This window comes from Melopsittacus undulatus, chromosome 10 (genome assembly GCF_012275295.1).
Source record: "Melopsittacus undulatus isolate bMelUnd1 chromosome 10, bMelUnd1.mat.Z, whole genome shotgun sequence".
Taxonomy (NCBI): Eukaryota; Metazoa; Chordata; class Aves; order Psittaciformes; family Psittaculidae; genus Melopsittacus; species Melopsittacus undulatus.
Window position 1 is genome coordinate 12,260,169 of NC_047536.1, and position 18,484 is coordinate 12,278,652.

General features: G+C 51.7%; 1 protein-coding gene across 1 annotated transcript in view; it reads right to left on the reverse strand.

The window, feature by feature from the left end:
* Positions 1-1,450: 1,450 nt before the first annotated feature.
* Positions 1,451-18,484, reverse strand: part of SH3RF2 (SH3 domain containing ring finger 2) — a 32,607-nt gene continuing 15,573 nt past the window's right edge. The window contains exons 4-9 of the mRNA XM_034066588.1: positions 17,138-17,458; positions 12,880-12,974; positions 10,737-10,907; positions 8,870-9,090; positions 7,976-8,328; positions 1,451-7,289 (exon numbers count right to left, since the gene is read on the reverse strand). Coding sequence (XP_033922479.1) covers positions 7,005-7,289; positions 7,976-8,328; positions 8,870-9,090; positions 10,737-10,907; positions 12,880-12,974; positions 17,138-17,458 — 1,446 coding nt within the window. The 3' untranslated portion in view covers positions 1,451-7,004. The remainder of the gene's footprint in view (positions 7,290-7,975; positions 8,329-8,869; positions 9,091-10,736; positions 10,908-12,879; positions 12,975-17,137; positions 17,459-18,484) is intronic.

Sequence of the window (18,484 nt, forward strand, 5' to 3'; positions counted from 1 at the left end):
CCTTTGGCTTTTCTTGAAAGGAGAAGATATCCTTGACGTTAATGTGCCCAATCTTCCTTTTCAGCTGTGGCCGGTGGTTTCAGGAGCAAACTAGAGTACCACACTGGGAATTCCTCTCCCTCCAAATAGGCAAAGACCTGGGTAGAAAAGCTGATTGTACATCTCATGTAATAGTAGGGAACAAGTTGCTTGCACGCGGGTTTATTTTACTTTGCAATGACCCAGGTGACTGAACAGCATCAGGGTACTTTGACACAGACCAGCAGTTCAGAAGTAATTTGATGCTGAAGAACTCTTAAGCAAGAGTTAAGTAGGAAAGCTTCCCTGCTTCCCAGCTCTTAAAACAGGAGAGCCTGTAGCACATGCTGTTACAGATTGACTTTTCCTTTCTTACTCTTTCATAAAACTGTGCATGAATCTATTTTAAGTAGAAAGGTGAAGTGTTCTTGTCATAAATCTTGCATTGTGATGGGTTTTGGTAATCTCGGGACTATCACAGGCTGCTTTCCCCTTTTTTTGGATTATGAATCATCATACCCAGCTCCAGGGCTTGTGTCTGCAGAGTCAGGAAGGTGCCTGGTGCCAAACAGCATCCTTTGTTCTGTACCATTGCTCTTCAGCAGCTTCACAGCTCTCAATGCTCCATATGGCTCAACAGTTCAACTTCCTCTAATAATACGTGGTGGTGTGGGAGGAAGGAACATCCCAGACCCCAAGACTGCCATACTCAGAGCTGTGGTGTGTGCCCTTCCCTGCCTTCCCTTTGCTATCCCTGTGAAAAGGCAGGTTTTATCTGTGGTTATACAGACACAACCGGAGCTTCCCTTTCCTGCTGCTTCTCTCCAGTCCCACTAAGCAAATACTCAATGGTTCTCGACACAGGTTTGCTTGTCAAGAGAAAAAAAAGTGATTCAGTGCTCATGGGAGATCCCTGGGTGCTGGGGTCAGCAGGGGAAGGATCGAGGCTGAGCACTGCTGGGGTGGCTAGGGGAAAACCTCTGCCAGCCCAGCCCCTGATGGATCTGTCAGGCTGCTGGATATCAGCGGGCAGGAGGAATGGCAGAGGTTGCCTCTGCCTGGGTCAGGGGAGCTTGTGGGCAGCTCCTGGGGCCTTCTCAGCACAGCCATGGGGAGAGCAGAGTTGTAGGGAGCAGGCTACAGGGGGGCGCTGATCCCATCCCTTCCCCATGGCAGCAGGGATTGTTCCTTTGCTAAAGGTTTGCTTCTGTGTACTCCAAGCAAATCCTTTACAAACTGGAAGAACAACCCCTAGCATGGGCCCAGTGCCAGTTCTTGTGTGTGTCTGTGTTCATGAGGGGTTTGGTGTGTCAGAAATAGGAATCAGGAACCGAGCCCTTGTCCCAGCCCCAGGTAACCCTCCTCTTCCTCACTGTTTGCTGCTGGCTGGTGAAGGAGCCACCCAAAACAGGAAAGAGACGAAATGAGCCTGGTTTTTCATGCAAAAGGTTTTAATGGTAACACAGAGCTTCCAGGGGGCGGGAGGCTGCAGCAGGAGCAATGCCAGGGCCAGGTCCCCCTGCATCCTGAGTGTCTGCGCTGCTGCTGCAGGAGGGGCTGCGATCCCTTTGCTCCATTTAATTCATCTACAGGCTCCAGCTCTGAGCAGCGATGCTCGAAACTGACAGGAAGAAACCTGAAAGCTTAAAATGGTTTTAACTGGTTGTTTTTTCAGGTGCAGAAATACAAAATAAATATCTTGAAGATTAATACAAAACAAATGGAATCCTTTGTTCATGAACTCTCTCTTCTCCCCAGGAACATGTGAAATTGAAAAAGCCTCGTTTAAAAAATGAACTTCACATCATGGAAAAAATGTTAAGCATCACAGAGTTTGTACAAGTGTCTCTGAACCAGCGACTAAATGTATGTATCTTATTGATTCCTCCTACCCATCACCAAATAAGAGATGATTATATGTCCTACTGTTCCTAAGCATATACATGTGAAAATAGTCATTTCTGTTTTCTCATTGTAGTGACAGGGCTGTAACGTTTCTGATAACGATTTCTGGGCTCAGTGCCGAAAGAAGACAACAGAATTCCCTGCTCTGCTCTGCAGGGTCTCAGGGTGAGCACCGCCTGCTGATCCCTGCTGCCTTCAGGGCTTATTTCAGTTGGGACTTTGGTATAATGGGCCCTTTCCTCTGCTTTTATTACATGGACAGTCCTCACCAGCCCTACTACTGCACGGAGCTGCGCAGGCCACAGAACCCTCTGATCCCTCCCCAGCATCACCTTTGGAGCATGTACAAAGCCATGGGTTTGCATGGGTATGTCCCCATCGCTTTGCCTGCGCAGGCTTGGGTTCTGATGCTGATGATGGGTATTTTGAAGTGTGACTTTTTAAATGGGGGAGATACTGAGACTTAAGGCAAAACCCCTGAAAAACGTGGTCAGAGCTGTTATTGCACTTAAAACACGGAGCTGCACAAATGACCTGCAGTAACTGTTCGGCAGTGAGAAAATCTCCTGAAACAATGATCAGCGTACACCTGAGCTTCCACGTTCCTGAGCTGCTCCAGCACTGTCTGCATTCCCCTTTCCTAGAGCTGGTGGAGGTGGGCCCAGCTCTTCAGGCTTGGGGTTGTTTTATGCTTTATTCTCCCAGATTTTTTTCTTCAAGCTCATTTCTTGGGTGTGCTGGATCTGGAGGAGGTGCTAGGTGCTTCAGCAGTTCTTGTTTTGCTTTGGCTTATGGAAAATTAACCAGGATGAAGCCAGGAAATAAAACATAAGTGTTCATGAACACATCTGGTAACTAAGAACATGGTGTGGATGCACAACAGCCCTAAGGGTGTTTCTCTAACACAGAGCATCATCCCCATGGGCCCTGTGATCCTGAAGGGGCTGGGCTGGGAGCTCCTCTTCATCCTTCTCTGTCTGGGGTGAGCGGCTTCTAGCTCTGGCAGGGGGGATGTGGAGGGATCTGTCAATGTTCCCTTCCTATCTCTGCTCATCATTCATGGGAAGCACGGCAGCCGCTCACATGCAGGGGTACTTCGTTACTGAAGCACTCCAAGGGTTCTGCCAGGCTGGGCAGGCAATTGGAGCTGAGCTGATGGATAGTCTGGTACAGGCTCCAATCCATTACTGATCATAAGAAATGAGCAGATTGAAAATAAGCCCCATTCAAGAGCTTGTAGAGGTTCATTACTGGTCCCTCTGTTCCGGGTGCTGCTTTACGTGCTTTTCCAGAGCTTTCCCAGTGTTTTCCTCCCATGTGCTGCCGGCGAGCCTGCTGCTCCAGGTGGGAGAGCCCCACTGGCCTGTGCCTCCAGCTGGACGATGTGTCTCATACACAGTGCACTCATGTTGTGTTTTGCCTTTCCTAATGCTGTTTCTTTGTACTCTGCACTCTAGGTGATGGTCTGTGGACAACGTGAGTCTGCAGACTTGGTGGATCCACAGGGCCAGGGCTTGGAACAGCCTCTTCCCACCACTGAGAGTGTGGAGGGGAGACATCCCAAGGGGAATGGGGCGGCCTTTCCTGTGAGCCCTCCTGGCCAACTGGGAATGATAAACAGGGTCCCCATGCCAATGTCTAACTTCTCTTCACTGGGGAAATGGGCTGAAGAGAGTCTGGAGGGTGGGAAGGCAGGAGGGAAGTTAAATAGATGTGTATATAAAAAGAACAGAAACCCTTGAAGCGCTCGCCCGCCTCCATGTAAGCTGCCACCCTCCTGCCAACATGTGATGCCTCCCTTTCCACTGCTGCCCAGCTAACAAAAATGAAAACAGGATGAGGGGTTTGGAGCAGATTCCCAGGGAAGATGCAGCCCAGAGCTGAACCAAGCATGCAACATTTGCTCATGCTTCAGGGAGCTGGTTGGCTGATGCTGCTTGCAGAGTCAAGGTACTTGGAGCTGACTGTTCCAGAGCAGAGGGATTTAGTCTGGTGCACTTGGAGAACTGCACCTGACAGACCCAGCTGATGTTGGTTTCTCCATGAGGACAACGGCAGCTGCCTTGCTCCATGCCGAAGCTCCGGGGTAGTTCCAAGAGATCCTGCTTTAGCCTGGGCTTTTGGAAGCAGAAGGTCTGAGTTCTCTCTTCCTTGGGATGCTCCTCGTGAAGTAACAGGGTCCAGATGCTTCCTCCTAAGTGTTGCCAGGGGAGGAGGTGAGGAGGACTTGGCAGTTTTGCTCAGGGGGCTGCAGTATGAAACCCGTGGGCAGGTATGACTATGGGAACCAGATGCTTATTAGAGCTGTTGCTTTAAAATATGCCCTGTTTTCAGTTCTCTCTCCCTACATATTTTGAATATATTTAGGGCACTTATCACCATAGCATCAAAGCACTGAAATATCCTGTGCAAGGAACTGAGACATCTGTCCCAAAATAGCTGCCTGCTCTTTTACCAAAGCACTGGTTTCACTCTCAGTGCTCCCTTTCCCTGCCATTGCCTATGACTGTGTATGTGCACGACTGCTGGAGCTTTCCCTGTCCCCATCAGCCCAGCACTGTCCCTTGTCATAGCAGTGGGTCAGGGGTCAAGTGCAGGAGAGATTTGTGATGCTTTGTGGTGCATTTGCCTTAAGACTCCAGTATCGTGTGGTGGACTGAGAGGTTCTGCATGGGCACTGTGAAGCATTATTGCTGTTGATCTTGCTATGAGAGGATAGAGAGTGGCTTTGTTCCATGAAAGCAATGTTCTGACCCATCGTGAGCAGAATCTGGCTGTTGGAACCCAGAGGGATGTGCAGAAGGACTCTAAGGCTTAAGCCTTAAGGCATGCTGAGCACCTTTAACTTTTTCTGGTGCTCCTGGTGTCCCCTGATGCTTACTGAGTCTGGTAAATGGAGCTGGAGAAGCTGCTGTTTCTCCTTGTATTTGGGCTTTGGCAGGACCAAGGTGTGAGAAAAGGAGCTGCAGCCACCTCTGCTGCTCTCTGAGACTCCTGGTGCAGCCCCAAGCTGAACTTCAAATCCTTCCTCCCTGCCTGGCCCTGCATGCCTGCTTCCCATGGGAAACCCTGCCGCACTGGTGGGTACCTTCCTAAGGTGACTTCTTTCAGTCACATCCCTCTGACCCAGGTGAGTGATGGAGCATCGGTTCCTTCCTGCCCCTTGTGTTCAGCCACTCCCTGTGTGCAGACTGCACTGAGCTCTCCCCAGAGCTCACATTCCCTGGTTGCTCCCTGGTCTTGAGGAATCTTCTCCTGAGCTCCTGATGGGACAGGCAGTAGGGTCCTGCAGGGCAGGGTTAACAGATATCAACATGAGGAGCTTTCTGGTAGGTGCCAGTCCCTGGCTGCTCACCTCATTTCTGGCTCTCGAGGGCCATGGATGTGTTTATCCTCTTGTTAGCACACAGGCAGTGATCACATCTGGAGCAGGTGTGGGCAGGCAGCCACTCTGCCCGCTTCAAACCATCACCCGAAATTACCCCCTGAGCTGGGCCTGGACATACTCTTTATTTCTGAATGTGCTTGGGGGAAGTGGATGATCTTGGTTACAGAGGCAGCTGATGAGGTCCTCTGGGTTAGTTTTAAAGAGATGAGAAGTGTCTTCAGCAAAGAACTGGTGTCTTCTCCGAGATGCTCAGCTGTCCCTGAGGTGGCTTTGCTGAGAGCTGTGTTCACTGGTTTGCAGCTGGCACCACCTTTTGTACCTAGGCAAGCTGCACATTCTCAGTTTGTCAGGAGCACAAGGTAAGAGCTCATCTGTGCCTCTGGTGGCTTCTGTACCACTGAAAATCCCTGCCAGCAGATACCAGCGTCCTGCTCCACAGGCAGAAAAAGGGCTGTAGACCAGGAAATGGTTTTGTGTGTTCCCTTTTCTCAGTGCCAGAAGAAAACAGAAGACAGTTCCAGGGCTGTGCCAGTGGCTTGGAGCATTCCTGTTGACCAGTGGAGTTAATTGTGTGCTGTCCACCGCAGATGTGGTTTTCATCAGGTTGGGATGAAGCACAACCGCAGGTTTGGGGATGGAGCCGTTGGTGGTCGCAGCAAGGGTGGGAATTGTTGGTCTGGAAACAGGCAACGAAGCCATGTCTGACCCCCAGGAGCTGCTGTGTGGGGTTTGCTGGGGGTGACCCCAGTCAGGCCCTGTATCCCTGGGGCTCATATGGGGAGGCTTGAACTGGGGCCAGCTGAACACTGGAACTGGTGCTGCGGTGGCAGAGGCTGGGCTGTGGCGTGGCCAGTGCCGGGTTCTGCTCTGTCACACGGTGTTTCATGCATCTTAATGTAGCCTTGAACCCATGAATTCCCCTTAGGATATTTACAAAAGCGATAGAGAAATGGGAAGGAGTTGGAGGGAGCTTGTGGACTGCTGGGAGGTAGCTGATGGGTAATTAGAGGAGACCAGGCAATGAGGAGAAGCAAGATTCAACATCCCTGTCTGCAGAGTCTTGCCTGTGTAAGGGCATGTCCCTTTCATTGTCCCTTTCCTCTGCAAATCACCTTTGGAACTGTATTCTGGTTGGAAGTCCTGGACTAAAATCAAACAGAAAAGCAACCATCCAACAGAAAAATAATAATCTGCGTGACTCCCCCTCCAAAGGCACCACAAGCCATTAGCCAGGAGCTGACTGATTGTGATTTATGGTTTCTTTACCCAGCAGAAGCAGGAGGGTAATGAACCAGTGTTTTGATCTCTGTGGGCTTCCCTGCAGCAGGGAGGAGATCAAAACAAGCTTAACTATTCCCGATTCCCACACGTGCTCTTCCCCCTCCCTCTTCTCCTCTGCTGCTGTTGGTAGCCTCACAGGGTGCCAGAGAACATCAGTCTTGTGGATGCCACAAACCAGCCTTGGCAGGGCCAGGACAGGGCTCTCCCATGTGGGGACAGACGTTGTCCTTTCCCATCCTACTCCCTCGGGAGCAACCCCAGTTCTCTGCAGTCCCACACCGGCGGGTGCTGAGGGTGCTGGTGGTGGGAGGTGCTGGGGACACAGGGATACCTGCGGCGGCAGCAGGATGCTGCGGGTCCCGGCTGCTCGCCCCTCGCTCAGGAACGTGAGGGAGGCAGAGCAGGGTCACCCTCAGTTGGTGGACACGCTGTAGCTCTTCCTGATGGGGAATGTGAGCTGTCCCGAGAGGTCCAGCGACAGCGCCTTGGGGTGCAGCGCCCGGCGCTGTGGCAGAGGGCTGGTGCTGGGCCTGGGTGAGTAGAGCACAGCCAGCTCGGGGCCTGCCAGCCCGGCCTCCAGCACCACCGGCTCGGGCAGCAGCTCCGTCCTGGCGCGGGACAGGCTCGGGGACGGCTGCAGGCTGTGCCGCTTGGGTGGCGGTGGGCTGTGGTTCTGGAACCTCACCGTCTTCACTTGCTGCAATGAGAGGGGACACGAGTCATGGTGGGAAAAGCAGCCACGCACCCCCCTCGCTGTGATCCACCCTGGGGAGCAGGGGGGCTCCTTCCCTGGGGCTGTCTCCATCTGGTGATGCTCTCCTGGGGGCTTGGTTGGGCTTTCAGGGCCTTGAGGAGCAGTTTGCCCTTTGGGTGCTGCAGGAAGGGAAAGCTGCCGCGAGGGCAGGTTGCAGAATGACTTTTACCTTTATGAAATTGCCCTCTGGCTGCCAGAGGGGATAGAGCTTTCCCTTTCAAATGGCTCAGCCAAAGCAATGTGGGGAAGATGAGGGGAGCTCTATAGAGACCAGCTTGATGTGAGGTCTAGCACCCAGGTCTTTGGCATTTGCTCATTCACTCCCAAACTGTCAGGGACCTTGGTGGGATTCCTGCCTGATTTAAGACCTCAGAATAGCCTCAAGATTTAATCATGACTGAATGTGAGTTTACATGCAGAGGCTCTGCAGCATCTTGCCTTTCTAAAGGGTTTAACCTGACCAGCAGCGTCAGCAACACAAATACCCCATTTCTTAACTCAGGTACCAATCCCAGTGGTTTCTATCAGTAGAAAACATGTTGGGAATGTGCAGCCCTGGCAGGATCTGGGCTGGCACTGAGCATCTGCCAGGCTGGGGGCCCCAAAGCTGAAGTGCTCATTGGCCCTACCTTCTCAGCGCTGTTGCGGGAGGATTCGGGCTTCACCAGGATGGATGGTGGGGCCGAAGCGGGGGGCTTTGGGGCTGCCTCGCTCTTTGCCGGGGGGTCTTTGGCATCCAGGACCAGGGAGCTGCACACAGAGGGGGTTCTGCTCTCCCCTCCTCTGACCACGAGCACCGGGGTCGCATCATGGGAGAAGTTTGTCCTTGCTCCTGCCTCAGTGGGGATGCTGTGCGGTGCTGGGCTGAGGTGCGGGTAGAGCTGAATCTGCTGAGGCCGCAGCACCGTAGTGAGAGGACGCCGGAGGGAGCCGGCAACGTGGACGGGAGTCCCTGCCTGCCCCGGCCTCTGCAGGGATCCATCTGCGGAGCAAGAACCAGTTGCAATGGAGTCAGTAGGACCGAGCATGGCACAGACAAAGCACGGAGGCAGAAGTGAGCAGTGGTTATAGCCCTGCACCGACAGCCCCCTCCATGGAGATGCTGTGGGGTTGTAGCTCCCAGGGATCACCACGTGCCCAGAGCATGCAGTAACACCATGTGCGGCAGCACTATCTGCATCCACAGACTCTCCTAGGGATGCAGCCACCGCTGGGCTCTGGCAAGGCCAGCAACCCAGATCCCTCAATTCGTCTGTACTGGCACAACGACTTATGCCACAATTTCTCCTGGATAGGGGCTGTCTGGTTTCTGAGAGCTTGCTTTGCCTTCTGGCCTGCAGACGCTCTCTGTGCACACACTGAGGTGCGTTAACCCTGAACACAGGCTGCAGAGCCCCAGCACGATGTGCTTGGACTTTCCTGCTCTGCTCCCGAGCTGAGGACCCGCTGTGGGCAGCGCTGCGAGGAGCAGGTAAGGACCGGACACGGGCTCCTTCCTCCAGACCCCCCCTCCCGCCGCTTACTCTTCCTGGCGCTGCCGCGGCCGCGCCGCAGCGGTGCCGGTCCCGGGGCAGCCGCGCTCCGGCCGGGGGAGGGCACGGGCACGGGCAGCAGCGCCGGCTTCAGCGGCCGGCTCTGGCGGGGGCCGTGCTCGGGGGCGCTGCCCTGCGAGGACAGGGAGGAGGTCGACAGCGTCCACGTGGCGTAGAGCGAAGGCATCTTCGAGTCGGAGAGGTTCGGTTTCCTGTGCGAGAAGGAGCAGGCAATGAGCAAGAGCGGCGCTTGGGGGTTTGCCCAGCAGGGATGCCGGGGTTCTGATGTGCCTGCATTGCCCCCGGCTGGGGCTCTGCTGGGGAACACTGCCGACCAGGTTTCTGGTTCCAGTAGAATGAGGGCTTTCATCTTTCTGTGCCTAACTTACAACAAATCATTCCCTTGCAGGGTTTGGATTCATTACACAAACCCCATGGTATTCCAAAGGGGCCTCCAGACACCAGCCCTCCCATTGTGCTTTGCCCAAACCCCCTGCCCTTACCCCTACTCCATTTCCATCTCTCTATGCACTGGGCAGCAGCATCAGCAGTGCTGTCAGAGGCAGCCTTGGTGCAGGGGCAGCAATTCCTTCTGCTTTCCCTAGGGAAATCACCTTCATGTTTTCACCTGAAGCCACTAAACCGCCCAAACCCTGCAGCCCTCCCCATCAGCACAAGGCCAAACACTGCTCCGGATTCTTTGAGAAAGTGAGTGGGCCGCAGTGAAATCCTCCTGTGAGCTCCTCAGGGAAGGAGCAAACATTCCTCTGATGATTTTTCACCTTTTTGGGGGTGGAAGAATGATTTATGGTTTGATAACTAAGCAGTGATTCATCAAATAACTAAGGCATCAATCTATTATGAAGACATTTCCTAAGAAGGGTAGAATAGCAGCTCCAAACCCGGTGCTGTGGTCGGGATACTTTATGAGGCTATTTAGGGTGATGAGGCTCTGCTCTCCATTATTTGTTGGTGCTGTTCTGGGTGAGGTGGGGCTGTGGTGTTATTGGAAGCTTGATGGTGAAAAAATGAGCTGGGGAGGTGGAGATTGATCCCTGATGTTCCTGAGCATGGGGAGGGTGCAGGGGGCAGAGCTGGGTTTAGAGCAGCACTGGGACCTCTGCTCTGAACGGACTGTTCCTTGCTTCTCTGGCTGGCCTGAGCATGTCTCAGGTGAACTGGGGGAACAGGCAAGTTTTTCCCCTTCTCCTGAACAGTGTATTTTAATTATTGCTGTTCATAATGCATGCTTGTTTGGTGAGATCAGTGGCGTCCAGTCCTTAAATGCCAGTTCTGAACACAGTATTTTGACTCTAAAAGAGCCTTCAACATGTGGTTTCCCTCCTGGCAGGAAAAAAGAAAGACTGGAATGAACCAGAAGGAATAAAGGCGAGTCTGAGCACAGACACGCTGCTGTCCATCCTGGCTCCCACACTAACTCATCAGTGCTGGTGTGTCACCTCTGCTAGAGCTTCTGGACTGAACTGCACAGTGATGGGAGAGGCTGCTGCTGCCTCTCTTGACATCCCAGGTTACAGACAAGTGGATGAAGGCTGATGTTGTGCTGTTCACCCATCCCAACTGTGTGACCCCTAAGGAAACGCTGCTGGACCCCCTCTCCCTGCCATGGCCCTGGCTGCTGGAGGGAGATGCGATTCCCACCTGGTGCAGCTGAGTTGGGACACGGAGAAACTAAAGGGATGAGAGCTGCCGGGAGTCATCCTGCCCAGAGAGGAGTCCTGGCTCCTATTAGTGCTGTAGGAATCCCCTGCAGGGGTTTCTGTGGGGGAACAACAAAACCCCAAATCCTGCATGTCACCCACTCCCCTCCACATGTATCATGTACGAAAAGCCAGACCTGAAGAGGGGAGCGACGTAGTTGCTGGGGAAGACACCTGCTCTCCCGGTGACCAGGGACATGCCCCGCAGCCATCCATCATGGTCCTTCCCAAAGACACGGACCCCTTCTCCCTTCTGCAGCTCCAGCTCGTCCGGCCCATGAGCCGCATAGGAATGGAGAGCCACACACCTGAGGAGATAGGGTGAGGGAGGAGAATGCTGAAGCACATCCCAAGGCTTTGGGTTTAGCTGTGCTATGGAAGCCTCTGCAGCCAGACCCCATCAGCTGCCTGGGTGCTGCTGTCGTTGTGGAGAGAACTCACAAGGAAGAAATTGCCTCGGACTTCAGGCCAAAGGGAATGTGAATATGAGAAGAGCCAACAGGAATGGAGAACAAAGCAGAGCCTGTCAGCGCTTTGTGTCCCAAGGGTCAGCCAAGCCAGCCATGGGCAACAAGTGTTAGGGAGGGGAGAGCTGCTGCTCTCCACCTCACACAGTGCAAATACTGATCAAGGGCTCATGTGTACCTATCCTAAGGCAAAGCAGCATGAAAGAGTGCAGGTAGGATGGATGCTGTGTCCAGTGACAGCATCGAGAATACATTCTGCCTTTGAAGCAGGTGATGAGCCAGAGGCCTTGCCTCTGCTTGCCTTGAGCATCGTCTAGAGGTGTGAGGTGCAGGAGGAGCACTGCTCATGCAGCAACCTGTGTGTTAACCCCATCTTCCTCCTTTTCCTCCTCCTCCTTCTGGGAGCAGAATAGACTAATGCTGGGGCTTCAGCTGCTGCCACCAGGGCTTTGAAGACAAAGTGGGCAAGGAGGAGACACATGGCTCCTCTCTGGGCTAGCAAGGACACTGGGATGGAAATTCATTTGAGATCCTCTCTGGAGCTCTCTGTTGTGATTCTGGGGCTAGAGCAGGGGATGAAGCTTTGCACTCTACAGCAAACCACGAGCACAAGAAAATAACGTACTTTTCAGAACTCTCCCAATATTGTTCTTTAAGGAACTTTAAGTTGTCTCCAGTGCAATACATTCCATTGCACTGTAGGGTTGTTTTTTGTTTTCAAAGGGAATGTGATCTGCTCCCAAACGTTAATGAGTTACAGACCAATACAGCCATTACCAGATATCATCTAGAAAATAGAAACCATGGGCTAGGGTCTGGATAGGCAAGGGCTGCCCCATAACTTTTGAAAGGTTTGTCTCTGGGTGGTGTTCAGAACACCCATGTGAAAGTTTGCCTTGAACCACCTGTCTCTGGAAGCTGATTTCACTTGCAGAGGGCAGGTGAGGTTCAGCTAAGGGAGTTCTGATTGTGCAGGTTTATCACTTCATACAGGAGTCATCTTGGGGGGCAGGAGGTGCAGATTCTTGGTTTTCTGTTGCAGGGCTGGAGAAGGAGCTGTGCTGCTGGTTGGACACTCCAACAGGATCCTCACTCTGCAAATTATTTGAAGGAGGAGTTTGCCTGAGCTCAGGACCAGGGGTGTGTGATAGTCTTGGGTGCCCTGTGCTAATGCATGGACATAGCAAACATCATGAGCGTAGCACAGATTGCAGCTATCACTCATGTACTTGTGCTTCCAGAGGTCGGGCTCGATACTGCGGAGGTGCTAATTGCCATGTAGGCAGCGTGTTGCTGTGCTGTTGTCATTAGGCAGCTCACTACAGTGCCAGGCTGATGAATCTTATCTAGGAGAAAACAAATCACTGCAATACATCAGCTGCAGATTTCAACTCTGGGAAAGTTTTAAAAGATTGGATCATTCAAAACACCAGTGACCGGCTTCAAAAGAAATATCTGGAGGCACTTCAGCAGTAACTGGTTTCTTTATATTTAAAAGATCTAAAATATACTCTTGACTAATAGGCAGGACTATATATATCTATAAATACTGAGGTGAGGTAATGAGGTGCAAGGACAGTTCACTGGCTGGGAATAGAACAATTCAACCTTGATACTAAGTCTCTGGGAGCCCCTGCCTAGACCAGTCAAGCACATTTCTATATGGATCTGCATTGGATCCAAGTGCACAGGAGCTGTGCCCTGAGCTGCCTTTACTTCCCAGTTCCCAAGAGCCTGGGGCTGGATAAGCTTGAGGTGAAGGGACAGAAAATTACATGACACCCCCCCAAGGTGTATGGGTTTCTGTACATACATGTAAGTTGATATGTGGTGCTGCAGGTGTGGAAGAGTGACGATGGCTGCTGAGTGCCCCAGCGATCCTGGTGTAGGGTAGTAGGATGCGCTGACCTACAGGGAGAAGGAAAGCAAAGAAAACAAAATGTTAATCTGAATATGAACTGACTTTAGCCATTGGGAGAGCAGCTAAAGGCGTTTGAGGGGCTTTATCCACCCTTCAGAAAAGCCATCAACTACCAAAGCTGTTTGAGGAGAAAGAAGAGTTTGGAGCATTCAACAAAATCCTGGTGCCTGTTCCAGGAAGGAAAGGGAGTTTGGGAAAACAGCCTTTCAAGCCCAGACTTTGCTGACTAGGAGAAGAGTGTCCTGTCTGCCAGGTGAGGACTGCTATAATCGCTGCTGTTTCACTTGTTATTTATGTAGCTCTAGCTGGGAGTACTGGCATTGTCTAAACCCCAAATAATACAGTCCTTGCCCAGTGATCTTTAATAACTGTTATTAAAGCTCTTTACTACGTCTGTGGCGCCCCGAGTTGCTCCATAGCCCCATGTGTACACGAGCTTTGGCTGTGCCAGGAAGAGCAGCAGCGTGAGAGCACAGACAGAGGCTCCTTGCTTGGGTTTGTTTGGTTTGGGGTGACCCTTTCCCACCATCACCCTGCATCCGCAGGGAGGTACCGGTCACAGTGATGCTCTCTCTACCCTCCTGTAGGGGTTCATGCTCTGGGGAGGAACCTCAGCTCTGTTTTTGCTGTCAAAGGTGATCACCTCGACCCATGGAGGTTTAAGTGTCTCCTCTGTGCTTTCCCCCTGTTGGGGCCACATCTGGACCATGTGCTGGTATCTTCCCCCTTGGCCAGGAGACTCACAGTGTGGGGGGTTATATGTGTTTCAGCAAAGGGAGACGCTGGCTGGATCCTGCTGGGAGCTGTGTGATGGTGGTGCTTGAAACGAAGTATTTCCCTTGCTGGTTGCAAACACACGTAGCAGTCAGGGTGCAAGGTCTTTCAATGAAAACTGGGAGCTTCCCTGTGAAGGCAGTGACCCTTCCCATTCCCATCAAAGCCCAGCTGCCTTTCAATTGGCAAGGGAAAACAGATCAAGCTGAACTTTTTGACCTGTCCTGGCTGGCCACTGGATGCCCAGCAGTGAGGCGGAGGGTTAGTGGGAACAAAGACACATCCAGAGGTGGTCCCTCCCCGCGGGAAGCTGGAGCCGTGACTGTAATGCCCTGTGGGTCTGTATCGCCTTACTCTGCTTTGGAGCCTCTCCAGGGCTGATCTGTCTCTTGTAAAGCATAAAAAGGACCCCAGGGTGAGCTGCTGTGAGCCAGCCACCCAACCCCGTTGGAATGCTGGGAGGCATCAGCCTCTGTTGCACTGTGGCTGCTGCTGGGATGTGAAAGCTAAGTTCCCAGCAAGGCAGAATGGCCAGGAAAGTCGCTGGGCTGGGATGTGGCTGGCAGGCCTGCTCCCCAGCAAAGACCACAGCACCTTTCATGAGGAGGCTGTTAGGGCTTTAATCTCTCATTCATTTCCAATCTCATTTCTAGTGGTCACGTCTGTAACACAGAGCTGGAGCGCTGGCTTAGCAAGGACTGGGGCAGAGCGTAAGTGACTCACCCACTCTGCTGCTCTCCAGTGAATTACGTTAATTAAACCCCAGCAGCTGTAAGTCTGTCTCCAGACCTGGAGCAGCAGCTCAGCTTCAAACCAGCTCTGTGGCCCTTGTTTTCTAGCCCAGGCAGGGGCAGAGCAGGTTCTCACATAAATGAAGCTGATTGGAAATGACAGTTCTGTTTTAATAATCTTCATAATCAAAACCTTTGAAATTTGGGGATTTGGAGGGTTTTTTCCTTGCACTGGAGCAAAATAACGACCTATTGCTGTTTTTCCTGATGGAACTGTGGAGAAATGTTCACTTCTGTGTGGAAAGCTTTATGTTTTCCATCTCTCTATTACCCCTCTACATGGAAGCAGCGATCTGTCCAGAGCCTGCATCAAAGCTGGGTTTGGATTTCCAACAGAGAGGAAAAAGACTGAATGATTTTCCAGGTATGTGTGACTGAATTCAGCATTCACTTGTGCCTATCTCTTGTGAGTACCTTGCAGTCCCTTAAAAGGAGTTTATTTCCTGCCTCTCCTAAACTCTCTGTCTTGCTCCATCTCCGTGTCTAGGTTGTCACCAAGGGGATTTCCAGCTCGGCTCCTCTGTACTCTGCTGACACCAACAGTTCCCTGTCGGGAGGTTTGTGAGATGCCTCATGGGGAGGGAGATCTGCATTCCACCACAGGGCTGTCAGTGCTCTTGGTGCTCCTGACAGCTGCGTCCTGCAAGGTCAGCTTATTTATTACCTAGAAAAGCCAAATGCACTGGATGCAGGTGCCAGGTTTATCAGCCCCCTTCTATGAGCAGCGAAGGGTTACACTAAAGGACACTTCACTGTGCTTTGGGGGATACAAAAGTTTTCCTTGGTCTCCCTCAAACATCTGTAGTCTCATAGTTTAGGGCAAGTCTCGTAATAACTACAAGGTACTGGAAAATTCCCTCTCTTTTGACTCCCACCCCAAGGAAAGCAATGAACATCCACTCAAAATGTATGGATTTGTTTTTAAATTACCAGGGAATCACATGGAAACACATCAATGAAGGATGCATTTCAACCCACTCTCTTCTTTACTGTTTCTAATAACAGCTTGATACTTGTACTCTGGGCTGAATTTTCAGGGCTGGCAGCAGGCACACAACTGTTCTTTACTTCCAGTCTTCTGTCTTACCTGGAGTATTTTAAACTACAGGAAACACAGACCTTTTCCCTCCAGGTGATGTGGTGTATGTACAGTTAACTGCATGGAACAACCACACTTCTGGAGATGTGCTGCTGTTTTTCCAGAATCCCAGCACTTGCTACTGAAGCTGAACTTCCTCTGAAGCTGCTGAGCCGGGTAAACCAGCCCTTGGGATCAGCATCAGTTCCTGTCTCTCCCACTACTCATCAATCCTGCATCTTTGTTCTGATCACGCAGCTGCCTTATCAACAGATTCATCCCTGCAGCTTTTCCATCTGATTTATACTAGGAAAAGGGATGAGTGACCTCAGCAGGATGTGGCCAATGCAGTCCAGCCTGGTAGTGCTCAGCGGGGCTTGGGAAGGCATCAGCTCAACTCTGTAGTCAGTCATCACAACCCAAACCCAGAGGTGGAAGAAGGGGAAGCTGCACCCTGCGTGGCCCTGTGAACAACACGGATCCTGCTGCGACCCTCCAGGAGCAAAACTTGTTCAGATGAAAGGAGATTCCAGCCCTTCGAAGGCAAAGTGTTAACGCGTTCCCTCTATTGCTTCTGCTGTTGACAATAGTTCACACTGAGACATTTCTGGTAAAATTATATTGGGTTTGTGAGACATGATACCATTTCAATTGAATTATGGTTCTATTGTATGGCTTCATTTCCTCTCACATAAAACAGGATCTAACATCCAAGGCTCTTTGCAGGCTATTGCTAAGTACAAAACGCCTGCTGGGTTTTATTGCACAGACACTGAACTGCCAGGGGCTGGCTTATTGCTTTACAAAATGTTAGAGCAACCTTGAATATGAAAGATGTCATATAAATCTAAACAAACCCTTTTTCCCTCCCATTTCAGATGATGTATGAAGATTCCCTATTGAGAACTTTAGTCAGAGTGTGAAGAAGGAATTGAGACTCTTGCTTGCTAAGGTAAAGGTCAGTTTACATTTATTATCTCTGACTCAAACCTGGCTTCTCTGAGCACGGTCCCAGGTTCAAACTGGAGCCTGGGAAGGGCTCTGGTAATTGTCCTCCCCTGGCAGAAGCTATTCCTCAGGTGCTGTGCAGCTGCAGGCAGAGGCCTGGCTCAGGGCACAGCTCCCGGCTGCTCCCCAGCAGGCTGGCAGCACTTTCTGAATTGAGAGCTATTGTATTTGACAAGAGAAACTCTCTGCTCTCTCCCCCTTGCCCCTGGGGCTCACTTCAGGAGCGCAGAAATCGGAATGGAGGATGCGCTTTATCCACATTCAGTTACTCTGATAACTTCATTTCTCTTTTGGTGAATTCCCCTCAGCTCTCACAGACCTTTCCAACTCAAAAGGAGAGGAAAATATCCCAGCAGCCTGATGTGGATGACAGCTCTTACTGGCACTGGCAGCATGGTGCTTTGTCTGAGCATTTGTGCTTTAGCTTTTCCAGTCATCAGCTGAGCATCATGTTTCTACCCAGGATTTGCACTTTGGACTCCTGCTGCTGATTCCTTACCTGGATGGGGGTGCTGTAGGGAAGCTCCGCTTTCTCGCTGCTCTGAGTGGCCACAGTGGGGTTGCTGGAGCTGATGAGCACGGGGGAGCTGATCTCCAGTGCCTGCCGCTCGGGTGAGTGGACCATGCGGTTGAGGGTGTTGAGGGCAGTGGTGATGGAGAACTGCCGCAGGCTCTTCCGCCGGGAGTCGGGCGCCTTGGGGAACACTGGAGAATCTGCACCCTTGGCTTTGGGAGACACCGTTCGCAGGGACGTGCACTTAAACTGGGGGGACCAGTGGCTTTTGCTGGTCTGCAGGAGCTGCCTTGCAGTGGTGTTTGGCTGGAAGAGACAAAGGGAGAGATGATGGCATGTTTCAGAAGTCACACCTGGCACAGCTCAGATTCTCAGTTTTCCCATTTTCCTCCCTTTTCCTATGTGGCAGCAGATTTCAGATGATGTTACAGGTGCTCTTTACCAACACGTGCCTTAGCCTTTTCCCTCATTGTCTTCAGTAACAAAGCCCAGATGCAAAATCACTGCTGGAAAGCTGACAGCAAATTAAAACTGTTTGACAAAGTTGTTGCTTAGACACCACGTTACGAGGCCGGGTGCTCTCCTGGCACACTGCAGACAGCCTTTGGCTTGCTGGGGTGCAAGGAGAGTTGGCTACTCTCCAGCAGTGCTACCATACATGGAACTCGAAATTAGAAGGGACGTTTGGGCACATCTTCCCTGTGCCTGGCAGCAGGATGTGGAGCCCAGCAGCCGATGAGCGCCAATGGCTTTCCCAGCAGCATTAGATCCACCCAATGACATCTCTGTAGGCCTGAATATTGGTGGCTTGATCCTACTGCTGTTGAAAAAGCCTGGCTTGTTGAGGATTGGGCTTAATGAGGGAAGAGTTTGCATATGGGCAGTGTTCAAACAGCACTTGTTGGAAACTGCTGATGAGGCAGTATTAATAGAAGAGGGCATGTGGTGACAGTGTTTGTACCATGATGGCTGCCAGAGGAATTAATCCTGATTTACTGCTGACACCAACGAATTGCAAAACACGGAGATTCTCACCCACTCGTGTGGGGCAACGCGCCCAGGACCAGCAGCGCTGGCTCTCAGCAGCGAAGGTGCAGGAGGTTTCAAGTGGTTGTGTTTTAAAGCAGGGCTTGTTGTTGCATTTCCCTTCTCCTCACTCCTTAAAGCAAGCTTTAAACCTGAGTGTGTGCATGTGTACACATGTGAGATGGTGATGCTGTCAGCTCTATATGCAGTTAAACTTTAGCCTGAACAGGAAACTTTTCTGCCGTCTCTAATCACCAGGAGATGCAATAAATGTCCAGCCAAATGTCAAGCCAGATGACACCCAAG